We start from the raw sequence: 13,457 nt of genomic DNA on the forward strand, positions 1-13,457 counted from the left end.
TATTAGCTGTTCCAAGCATAAGAAAAAGAATCTATCAACTCCATAGGTACCTTTAAATGGTCAACGACTCGGCAAATAGGTATGAGCAGGGGTAGATAAGCCACCCCAGCGGCACACCTGCGTAAATCTACATACAATGTATGTATACATACAAACATCGGACTCGGGGACGGTCAAGTGCGCGAGAGTTGCTTGTTGCCTTGTGGACAGGGGGAGCCTTGACTGAGCAATGAAAACTAAAATATGGCGATTTTAATATAATTATATATCTTTTAATTTCAACTGTTAAACGTGTTCTCTTATGAGATTCTAACCTCTTCTAGGTCTCCGCAGGACACATAAGCAAGCACATAGAGCGGAGAACAAATGTAGTATCAAAGAAAAACACTTATTACAAAAATCTATATATCTAATAATCATCGAATAACCCAACAAAAAGTTAATAAACTATATTCTATACAAGACCTAGACATGTCAAATGCCGGAATGTAATATAAAACCTTATAGAATTCTGTTTAACAAAAAGTGCTTAGGCACAGGTATTGTTAATATTTTATACATCTTTTAAGATAGTGAGAGTGGATTCATTCGATCACAGTTTATTTGGCCGATAGTTGGGTGTTCAAATTTTACTTCCTGACAAATTAAACTGTTGCAAGCAAGGTGAAGGAACAAATTCTATTAAATTGTATGCAAAATCTTCTATAGGGTGACATATCACTTAGGACTTCCTCTTCCTATTACCAATAAATGTGAAAAAATACAAACAAAAAAATAGTTTTACATTATATTCCCGCATATAGCAGGCAGTGTTAGGAAACTCCGTTCCTCACTTTTCGAAAAAAATTTTATAGTGTTATGATCCTAATAAACCTATTTTGTCTTCTTAGGAGAACGAAGAGATAACAATAATTTGTATTTAGTCAGGTAGCGCCGTTGCACCAGAACGCAAATACTTAAAAAAAGCGGAAAAACGTTTCCCTGGAACACTATTTTTATTGCCTTGTCTTGTCTTGCCTTGCCCTCATTATCCAAAATTATAATCTTACAAATCATAAAAACCAGCGAAGACAAAGCAATCACATACTCGCCTCAACAACCAAAAAGGCACAAGAAAAAAATATGAAAAAAAAAAATATTTTTTTCATCGACGCGTGCTAACTTATTAATTTCATGCAATTACATACAAGGCCATACAAAATGTAAGGGAGGGCCATTGTGAGAGACCCTTTGGTCGCTTTCAAAGCGGTCGTTCAACTTGTCTTTTTGATGGGATACAAATCTGAGCGCTTGGAGAGGACTGAGGGGTTCCGTACTATTTGACTAACTGTTTAAACAACTAAGTTAAATATTATTAAATGTTATATGATATCAAAATGAGTTGTGATATCTAATGATAATGAATGTACACTCCATCCTTTGAGCCAGTCGTGGTGAGGGACATGAGCGAGCAACTGTGAGCGTGCAGTTTGTGGGTTCGATTTTCCGTCGAGTAAATGGAATATTTTTTTTCAGGTTCACGCTGTATCCTACACACAGTAGGGTAAGCAGAGAGAACCTAGTGTTGAGACACTCACGTTCCCCACTTTCTGCCAAATTCTGGAGGTATTGCGTGTTGAGTGGCAGATCTCAACGCTGCACTTTGCGTCGACACAAGAGCGACGAAATGGAAATAGAAACGTAAATAAATATTTTACTTCCTCGAGCGGGGATCGAACCCACAACCTTCGCGTTACAGTCACACCCTTGTGCAGCTGCGCCACGACGGCCTCACGGAATATTTAACAACAAAATTGAAGTAGCTCCATAAGCGTCATAATCGTGCTTTTATGGCTGGAGCGATTGGACAGTATTCCAGAGGTGTAGATTCAAATCCTACCAAATGAACTAAATATATAATTTTCATAAGATTTAAATAATTTCAAAAATCACTTTCTCCCGTTGAAAACAAAATTATGGAAAAACAAAATAAAACTACGGAACACGCAAAAATTAAATGACAACTCGATTTAATTTATAAAAAAAGCCGAACATCACTTTACTACACAACACTATTGAAGGGGTAGAGCGCACAATGCTTAATAAAATCTGTATTAAGCTTTAAACTTTATCAAAACGGGTTAAGTCGTAGTTTCAGACATTACGCGGTCTTTAATCCGTGTTCAATGTCTTTTGTGAGTTTTAAATTTCAATATGAATAAGTATTAGCCGGTATATACCGGTCTTGTGGTTTTGTATATATCATTACATATTCGAACACTCGCTAACAAGCGCTAGTGTCATCCCATGGGCACTATCGTAACTGGGTTTCGTAGCACCTGCCGTAGAAACGGTTTCCCCCACTCCCGCCTCTTTTTACATTCAACACAAATTATCATACATAAAATGCGAGTTTGAGGTCATGTAAGTCTCATTTTTGTAAACATGTGTTAATTAGTTTTTAAATTATAATATCGCTAAATATAGATTATAATATACTCTAGAAATGAAAGAGGTAGTTCCTACAAGGAAATCTATTTCATTAATTTCCTCGCATGGGTAACAGGTTCCACTTCCCCTGCCCTTCCTTATTTGTTGTTTGGTAGTGTCGGTAGTAGTTGTCTATCACAGCCACACGGCCACTAACTAGTTACAAATTACAAATTAAACAAATAAGCATTGTAATAGTAAATCAAAATTAGATTGACTCACTGCACCCTCCCACCGATAAGGTATCAGGTTAAACATTGATAACGGCACGTGTCCAGCGCATACACAAATATGTATTTCCATACAGCAAATATTAGATTATGGCAACGGGTGGATCGTACGGAAAAAATACTAAATCATTAATGTATTGAAATTCAGACAGACAAAACAACTGAACTTAGAAAGTTAATATATGACATGTAGGTAGGTGCATGGAGCATAGGAGGCACTAGGAGAGGATTTCTCTAAATTTCTACGACTACGAGAAAAACCGGGACAATTTACGTCTTAAAGTACACACAAAGTCAAAGTCGATTTTTTTTACATCTCGTTCTAGGGCCATTAACTACTGAAAGTAGGTCTCCCACTCGTTTGCCAATCTATTCCTTATTTTAATTGATTTACCAAATTATATTACTTATATAATATTTTGGTATTTTATAATTATAACAATTTAACCTATATAACTTAGCCGACCTACTTTTACTTAAGAGAACATAAATAAACTAAAGGAGGAAAACTCATCACTAATTGATATACTTTATTTTCCAGGGAAACAATAAAATGATAGAAAATCGAATAGATTTTTGTCATGTGTTGCACATCTTGCTTTTTCTATTTAGTAGATATGTATATTAAACAGAACATAGTGTTCTCAACTAGACCCTAGACCCTACAGTTTACATTACACCACAAGTAAGCGCCACGTTCCCGCGCATCGTCCGCTGGTGCGGGAGGAGTGCGTGCAAATTTTCCGGCCGGGTGGTTGACCCGAGCTATTTCCGACGCGGGAATCGAAGCGACGCTTTATCGCTCGGGGGGACGACACCGATGTGTGGTACAAGTGTGAAGCGAATAACACAAACAATTGAATAATTATTTCAATATATAAAAAAAACGTCCCGCCTAGTTGATCATCGAGTACTTTTTGAAGTCAGTTAAAAATTGTATTTAAATATATTCAACATATATCTTAATTGTGTGTTATAAACACAAGTTTTTTTCAAACAATTGAATGGATGAACGGAAAAAAGTGAATTTGTGTTTTATACATCGTGTTATATCTCTGTACTACGTCCAAATTTCTAAAGATTTTCTAAAAAAAAAAAACAATATTTTCCTATCTCACAAACAAACGATTCACCACTTGAATAATAATAATCAATATAAAAACCCTTTATTGAATAGCTACATCCCATACCTTGCGTGCTACACCAACCGGACGCCACACTTAGCAGTAAAACACACAATTAAATTATTATATACAGGTCGGTTAATCGGCCGCACTTACCTGCAAAAAACAGAAATAAATTGATCATTAAATACGAAAGCTTGATAAATAAGAACAAAATGACACGTAATTAAAAGGAATAAAAAATTATGCAGTTTTCAAAAGTTGTGTATCCAGGTGTCCCTCGGAGCGAACCCGGCGTTGAATTCTATCACTCAATACGCAATGTCTCCCAAATTGGGCGGTGCGTAGGGAGTCTTTTTGCGGGATACGACGTGAAGCGACGATATTATATGTATGATACATGTATATTAATGTACCTACTTAATAAACGTTATAACTCCTACACCAATACTTTACTTATATGAAAGTTTTTATAATATGTTTAAGTATTACTCATGTATTTATATTTAAATTTAAATACGTTGAAATTCTATGTAAAAATTTGGCCATGTCAAACAAAAGACCAATAGATGTCCTGTTTTAAAAACAAACAATAAAAGATAGTTTTAAATACTCAATTCATCATACTCGTATATATTAGAACGAAAACCGACATTATTTCATACCATGACAATACAAAACTTAAAAGTTACATTAACGTAAATGTTAACGGGCGCAAATAAATTTAGCATTTCCAAAAGGCTGTATACCTGTGAATCCTTCGCCATATGCTTTAAAATCTTAAGCCGCTATTGTTCGGAGCCGAATCGAAAGGAAAAAGGTAAAAAAAACAATCTTCTGAACATCTGGCGCTTGACACCCCCGAACTCCCCCGAGCATCCCCGAACGCGGCCGCAGAGCGAGACAGGTACATGCAAAGTGTTTTATGCGCGAGAGAGTAAGAAATGCCGATTGTTAAAAGGCACCCTCCAGGCAAAAAATCAAAAATTGGATGCGCACACGCATCTAACACAGTTCCGTTTCCGAATTGATATTGTAAATTTATTTTACTCTTTTCCACTTTAGCTCAAAATACATACATAAATATGTACTAACGCTAACCCCATAGTTTTTTAAATAAATGTATGTATTTACTAATGTTCTCCCTTATGTTCTGTTTTATTCTGGCGTTTAGTAATTGCTAGTTGACTAAGCGAGAAAACACTAAGGAGGTAGTATGCTAAAAAAGAAATAATGTTAAAATCCAGTTAAAATACTGCCTTTAAAAATATGTAGGTACAGAATTAAACCAGGTCATCAGACTACTTCCACGCATTAAATATATTCATTCCTTATCAAAAGTAAACACATTTCAACACTAAGAGAAACTCATCTCCCATAAAGATGCTAACGAAGATCAATAAGATCAAAATCAATAGCCACAGCGAGGTACACGTATTCAAATCCAAACTATTTACTACAAACAAAACTATAATAAAGTAAGACAAAGAATAACTGACTGTATGTAAGCATAATAAAACATCTGTGTAGCTCAGTTTAGGTGTGAAATACAAACAGGTCAAACTTCAAAGCCTAAATTCCCACGCGCGGCCAGGAAGCGGGCAATAGCCTACACTGAGCTACCTTTTTTTAAAAAAAAAAAAAAAAACCACCCGCATACTTTGGTGAACATCTGTCGTATGCTGTCTCGCTCTAGCGTATGAATATTTATTGTGTTGCCGTCTCTGTCGTCGTCAGGTAGAGCTTGCACACTTGCGCGTAATGGAGTTTCGGGGATAATTGACAAGTACAGAGACAGTAGTAATAATGTAACAACATTTCTATTCCAGATTCCAACATGTAGTACGAGTACAGCAGCTGAACTGATAACAGAACAGGACAGGTAATGTTCCACTTTGCATATAAGTAGTGAATACTAAACTATTTATGGGTTAGCGTTTTAGCTTTTTAACTTCATACTATATCCTGCATATAGCAGTGGGAACCTGAGACCCTATTGGTTAAGCCACTCCGTTCCCATTAAGAGACTGCCTTATCTCACTTTTCATCAAATACTTGTAATATTACGTTTTGAGTCTGCACTAAACGGCGCTCTTCGCCTCGTTACCAGAGCAAGGAGAATAAATATTAAATATTTCAGTTTCTCGACTGGAAATCGGACCCACAAAATGTAGCGTTTATAGTTGCACGCTCTGTCTCTTGTTTTGGGGTTGTGATTTTATATATTTATGATGGATGGAAAAATCTTTCCTCACATACTATCACATCAGCAATAATTACAGTAATTGGAATAAAGACTGACGCCTGAAATAAAATACCCTGTACTTCAGATCACCAAGCCCATTTCGAGGTTTTGAATTGGAGAATTTTGAGACAAATGTTAGTTTCGCTCGCGTTTTCAAATAATATTTGAGTCGGATTACCTAAGGTACCTACAGGATAGACAGAGGGAAGCTAGTGTTAAGACACTTCGTTCCCCACTTTCTGCCGAATTCTGGAGGTATTGCGTGTTGAGTGGCCGAACTCAACACTGCGCTTTGTCAGACTAGAGCGAAGAAATGGAATATATAAACGTAAATAAATATTCCTTCCTCGAGTAGGGATTGAACCCATAACCCTCGCGTTACAGTCACACCCTTGTGCTGCTGCGCCACGACGGCCCCAACAGGATTAGGATTATGCTACCTATATTATAACGACATAAAAATCGAGTTCTATTAATAAAATTCACCCTATCTATATCGAATCTTATTTCTTATCCGAGTTCGAAAGCTAATAAATTTAGTGGTGCAAAAAAAATCGTCACATTCAACTCGTTTCACATACACCGTGCACCCTAACCACTGTAAAAAGACCTTCCAAAGTAAACACTTAATTAACTAAACTATTATATATGGTCTCAACGAATATTATAAAGCCGTAGAGTTTGTTTGGCTAAAGCGCTAATCTCAGACTGCTGATTCGAATCTAGAAAATATTCTTATATCGACTAAGGCTATAGGCTATTTTACCTCGTGCACTTCGAATGGGTTATGTATAAGAACTCTTAGTGTTAGCTAGTACAATGTAGAGATCAAAATAAATTGGTTATCTATTGATCTGTTTTACTTGAGCTCTAAATTAAATTTAAACCATAACTTAGACACAATAAAGTCCAAATTCCTATAACAAAACGTGTGCCATACATATAAAACGTAGTATAACTTCCAACCCTCTTCCAAAGATCGTAAGGATGAAGTTCCAATATTTATTGTAGTACCTATAGTTATTTTTAGACACTACGCGAAGCATAAAATAGGGGCGCCCGCGCACCCCAAACTTAACTATTTTGTCTCGCTCTAAAACGCGAGGGTGGTGGCTAAGGCCTTGTTCGGACTGTACGTTTGTCACCTTTAATGTTCTTTTGAATAGCAAATATAATTTTATAACAACTTATTTGTATTACCTTTTGCATTCATTTCATTATTTTTTTGCCACACATAACGGGCCGGGCAGAGGGAACCTGGAGACCTAGTGTTAAGATATTCCGTTCCCATTAAGACATTGTGAAAGACGTATAACAAAACAAGCAAACGAACGTACGGGTCACCTGATAAATGAACACCGCCGCCCGTGACCCCCCGCTTTATTTTACGTGTAATTCAAGCATCATCAGCATTTTAAGGGACTCGAACCTCGATGACCTTAATGCATACATACACATACATTTCAAACGTCTCATACGTAAACAGCCTTACGCTGCAAGTACGAATACGTACGTACGCTGGGGTAACATTATTATTACCGAGAAACAATAATTCACACAGTACGTGGCCGTTGTGGCGCAGTAGAACAGCGTCTGCAACGGTGACTATACTCGATGCTTTGTTAGGGCTGGCGATAGGTATAACAGATAAAGTTTCATATCCCATACATACATTCGAAACCAAAGGAACAGTTTACGAAACAGGTCTATCCCAACAGCTGGTAGACAGAGGCCAGTGAGACTTAGCTATATCACAAGATATTGTGACTGACTTTATCAAATATCCAAACATTATTAGTAGTGATATAGAAATAGAGATTTACGCAACGTTTAATTTCACGTCGGGACTGAACCGCGTGGGACAAAATGAGCCCCAAAAACAGTATAAACATGAAAATGTTAAGATACTGTCTCACCGTTAGGGAACGCGCGAGCAATAAACTTAACTGTTTATATAAAAAAGTTATTATTTTAAAATATACCACATACACTTTTGCACTTATAAGGCAAGTTTATCGCTTATGAGGCGCTTATGAAATGTTTCAATGGCATGCTGGCATCTTGGTCAGTTACAGTACCTATATTTGTTCGTCTAACTTCGAACGACCGTATGTCACGGTCTGCGAACGTACCTTCACTTTCTGGAGTGGGCATCGAACCCACGACCTGTCGCGTATACTTACATGTAGAGCCCAAAAGGATAACTAACTCAACTAAATTACGCGCGCTCTAATTTAAATAGAAACTTTATATGTAGCTGTTAAAACAGCACACGTAGGTAAATTAACATTTTTAATTAAGAATATAATTAATGAAACTAGTAGAGTTATCCCACGGTACCCGAAGCTGCTTCTGCCTCGTTACATTTTGATAAGTCCCGTGGGAATACTATAGGGTTACCATACTTTACTTTAAACTTCAAACCACGCTAATCGAGCGCTGAAACACTAAGGTGAAATCACAGTTTATACCGATACTATTAATGTAATCGCAACAAAGTTTCAAATGAAAAATACACAATTCTCCTTGTTATTTATATGGGAAATCTAAAATCGCGATGACACACTTCTTAATATAAAAATTAAGAGCTGCCCTTTTATCATACGTATTTTTTGGAGTCCAGAACAATATTTTCGCTATAATTAATAAAAAAAATATTTTTGGCCCACCCTAATGTATATAGTTAATTAAACGATTATTATGTTTAATCTTTTTATGTCTCTACTTGTACGTCGAAAATATAAAATATTTCATTCGAGGAGGAATCGAACCCACCAACAAGTCTCGCTGTGGGTAGAGTGTTAACTTTAAACTTTACTTATAACATATTTAAATTTATTCGTTAGAGGTGTTATATAAAATAATTACAAAGAATGCCTTAATAAATACTTTTCAATACTACAAGAAAAAAAAACCATTCAACAACACGCCCTTCGTATTTATTCCACTAATTAACCATATAAAGTAAATGAAACGTTCCTAAAAAATGTAATATATCTGACACAATGGAAATATTTATGAGTGAAAGCAAAAGTTTTTTTGAATTAACGTAAACAATGTCCGATTGTCACTGTGTCGTTTTAAAAAGATAACGGGTTCGATATAAGAAAATTAAAAATAAAAATAAAATATCTGTTTTTTTTAATTATGCAAGTATTTTAATTAATGTCTACAAAGCCTTTGCATAGATTATATTTAATCTCAAATGTTAAAAAAAACTTCCAAAAACTGAAAACCTCCTTTACCACCGAATCCTTGCCCAAAAATCCTTTAAATCTAACAACACTCAACACAGTTCAAAATTAAAAAAATACTTTAAAAACCTAACCAAAATCTACAAATCCCACACAAAACATAACCTATGGTGTCCACAGCACGCCCTTTCCATACAATAATTCCGGCGCACGCGCACCTGCCGTCCACCGCCAATCACCATATAACATGGGGACGGGGGACATGAAGGGGGGGGGGGGGTACAGGGGCTCGGAAGGTTCTATATTGTACTACAAAATTTAGTTCGCGACTTTCTTAATGCTCGTTGTTGTAAAATGTATTACATAAGCGTGTAAGGGAATTAAAATTATAAGATATAAATGATTATATTTATATTATTTTCATTTCCCCGCTTAGACGTAGACAAAAGAGCGGCGTAGAGTTTTCTCACTTTCCGTCTCTAATAGAGGAAAAGAGTACACTATTACGGACGAAACAACTAAAAATCTTTGTGAAAAATGAGATAAAGCAAGAGTTTTTATCAAATTCTAGAATGGTTATAATCTTAAGTGGCTACCGAGTTAATGTTCACTTTGAGTTACAATTTCGCATGTGAATGTCTGTGAGTGGCGGAACTCAACGCCACGTTTAGCCTCGTTATCAGAGCGACACAATATGTGTTACTTACAGTATAATATGCGTACGTGTACAATAATACGTTGGGGCTGTCGAATCAAAGTGCGAATAGATAGAGCACGACTACGATACGCGCGTTGTTGTTACAATACTTTTATATTTCCGTATTATAATACTTTAGACAGCGGCAGATAACTCAGCCTGGATTTATACAGGACTAAAATAGATGGGTTACGAGCTATTTAGATACGATACGTAAAACATACTTTATATTTGTCTCCAATAAAAAAAAATCTAATTAGGTACAAATTCTATTTTATATATTTCATTACTATCTATAGGCGTAAAAAAATTATGAAATTACACAATAAATATTATTAAAATAATATTAAAATGAAGTAAATTATAATTATAAGAAATCATGAATAAACACAAAAGAAAAAATGCACACATTAGTGCTAAAATATAAAAGAAAAACAACAACATTCAAATTTAAAGAGTAAAGAAGTGCAAAATGTGCTATAAAAAGTGATACTAAATTGAAAAGAAAAACAAAAATAAGCAGAAATAATGTTCAGTGCAAATAACAACTAAAAAAACAACAGCGTATCACCGAAACAACAATCTTAACAACAACTCTATTACACTCGTTTTAATGGATCCTATATACATACAAGCAAAAATGTTAAGTGCGAAACAAAAAACAACAGCAGCGTGTCATCAAAACAACACAATCTCACCCATTGTGGTGGTACGTCCGCGTGTTGGTGGTGCTGGTGGTGGTTGTGGCGGCGGTCGGGCTGGTGGCCATTGGACGCCGCGCACGACGTCGCCGCCACGCCGTACTTTGACCAAAAGTGATTAGTGAGCGTGATACAACAATTCAGGAGAATAATTGTTGTGTGATCGCGGTAGTGTTGATGATGTGATAAGTGATTGGGAACATTACGGTATTGTAGATAAATATGTGATCAGATAACATAAGAAATGCAACAATAGTGAAATAACATTATGTATTTCAATTTATGAATATCTAATGCATTATTTTATATTACATAACTATTCTGTTACTTTGAATGTCTCTCAACCTGCCTTTCATTTGATACCCATATTGTAAAAGTGCATTAAATATAACTATTTAGTCATAGCCATCTTGGATGGTCCGCCATATTGGATTTAGAATGAAGTCACAAACCTTATCGTGCATTATCATCCAAACCAAACGTGTATACAAAATTTCACCTCAATCGTACGAACATACCTTTCATTATATGATGGCACAAAAAACTTGAATAGTGTTATAATAATAATATTATGGATTTCAAGTGACGTCACATTATTCTTCCAATTGTTCTCGGCAAGATCTGTCATTTGATACCCATATTGCAGAAGTGCATAAATAATAACTATTCCGCCATTTTAGATGTTCCGCCATATTGGATTTATAGTAACGTCACATTATTTTTAGAGTTACGGTCAACGACCTATTTCTTTTAATATCTATATTGTAGAAGTAGACTAAATAGATACTCGGCTATCTTCGATATCCTCCATATTGGATTTAGATTGACATCACATATTTTATCGTGTATTGTCATCCAAACTAAACGTGTATACAAAATTTCAGCTCAATCGGTTGAAGATATCAACTTCAAAATTGAGCTCAAAGATTTCACCCGAACCCACATACATACATTGCAAGTCTGAGTATATGTTCTTTTTTGAAAATGGGTTTTTTATTTATTCGACAGATCAGACGATAGTGGTACAAACAACTTAATAGAGTCAGATAAGTAACAACAAATTATAATATTCTTTTTACAAACATATATAGCAGAAGTAATAACAAATATAGTGCATACATTTAATAACCTCCCTTATTTCTTACGTGCAGCTTTCTTTAATAAAAGACAGAGAAAACACAGGGTTTCTCCAGAAAGAACCCCATAACACCCACTCAGCGATCTCGTAAGGCAAGTACGTCCATTTAATACATTAGGTCAACTACCCTCGTTACAGCGAGCCCACTTAGCGATGGTCCTTCGGGACGACTTTATAGGCTACACGAATTTTGTTTTCTCAGAAGAAACATTTAGGAGGTTTAATAGATCGTCGTGGCGCAGTGGGACAGGGTCTGTTAACGCGATGGTTCTTGGTACGAATAATATTCAGAAGAATAATTGTTTATTTTTCTCTCCTCCTCTGGTACAGGAAAGGCGTTGAGTTCTACCACTCAATGCGCAATGTCTCAAAAATTCTCAAACCAAAATTGAAATAAACAGCTTCTTAGCCCAACATATATTGTTTGACTAAAATACAACGCCTGCTTTTGTCTCGTCGTCGTCACGTCGCTGATAGTTTGCATTATTTCTCCCACATCTAATTAATGTAGTTAATTTTACAGCTTCACAAAAATAGTATTTTTTTTTTCAGATATTTCTATACTACATACAGCAGGATCGGCAGAAGGCACCAAGTGCCAAATAACTCAATCGCTTATCCACTGCGCTATGATAACCTTATTTAATTAGTTACTTAATTTTTAACACTATCTCACTACAAGATATTTTACCAGTGAGATAAATATAACAAAACAAGAATCTCTAGAGGCATATCTACGCACATTATATAGACGAAAGACGCTAGCCGCCCGAGTCTCTCCAGCTTTATAGTCCACGTAATGTCTTCGTACTGACTTGGACGAAAGTGGATTATCCGATTTTCGTTTTTTATTTTAACAAAATACTTGATAATGGGGAAAAAAAAAATAGAGTCTATTTGTAGAGCAATGGAGAGTCATTGCTCTACAAATAGACTCTACTTGCTTTTGCAAGTGAATACGTTATAATTACAAGCGAGCAAATGGAAAGCACCTTTTAAAATATTAATCTTAATAGTTAAGTTTTTAAAGTAATGTCATATATATGCCATCGTGCCAATCGGGAAATCGGCAGACCAAAACGAAAATGGCAGGATTACAGGCCTGACTAGTGCAGAATAGGCCGATATAGGAAAAAGTAGAAAAACAGATGCGTGAAAAACCAACAATGAGACAGTACGGTCTAGTATCATAATAATATACTATCGTTTGATTGGCTTGGACCCTTGTCCTTCCCTCGGAAGAGTGGTTTTCTTTTTTTATTTTTTAATGTATTTTTTTTATAATAATTAATATTTAAAAATGTAAAATTGATTCACTAATTTAATAAAAGTATATTCAGCATACCATCGTTTGATAATAGTTGCAAGCTACAATTGAATTGGCTTCCCATAGCAATCAAATTTAAATATAAACTATCTAACAAAGCCGGTAGTAGAGGTTACAACCTCTACTAATTTCCAATCATATACAACCAAAAACAATTATATGTTCAACAAAACAATACAGTTCAGGTGTAATTAAAGTGTATCTAATTATAGTCCAATTGCTTAATAGTCCGAATATCGCTTCACCCCTTTCCCTATCCAAACTAAGAGTGGTCATTACATTTATAATTGCTGTTTTAATATCCCAATTATAAAACACTTTCTTACGGCAGT

General features: G+C 35.5%; 1 protein-coding gene across 2 annotated transcripts in view; it reads right to left on the minus strand.

Moving 5' to 3' along the window:
• da (transcription factor daughterless) overlaps window positions 1–13,457 on the minus strand; it is a 61,229-nt gene that overhangs the window by 32,945 nt on the left and 14,827 nt on the right. Inside the window, exon 3 of one of the 2 annotated variants that reach the window (XM_085188880.1) lies at window positions 10,658–10,762. The exons of the other annotated variant lie outside the window; for it this stretch is intronic. Within the exon in view, the coding sequence (XP_085045006.1) occupies window positions 10,658–10,762 (105 nt within the window). The remainder of the gene's footprint in view (window positions 1–10,657; window positions 10,763–13,457) is intronic. 2 annotated transcript variants of the gene reach the window in all.

This window comes from Heliconius melpomene, chromosome 7, assembly GCF_056956725.1.
Source record: "Heliconius melpomene rosina isolate 202511_hmr_F chromosome 7, ASM5695672v1, whole genome shotgun sequence".
Classification (NCBI taxonomy): Eukaryota; Metazoa; Arthropoda; class Insecta; order Lepidoptera; family Nymphalidae; genus Heliconius; species Heliconius melpomene.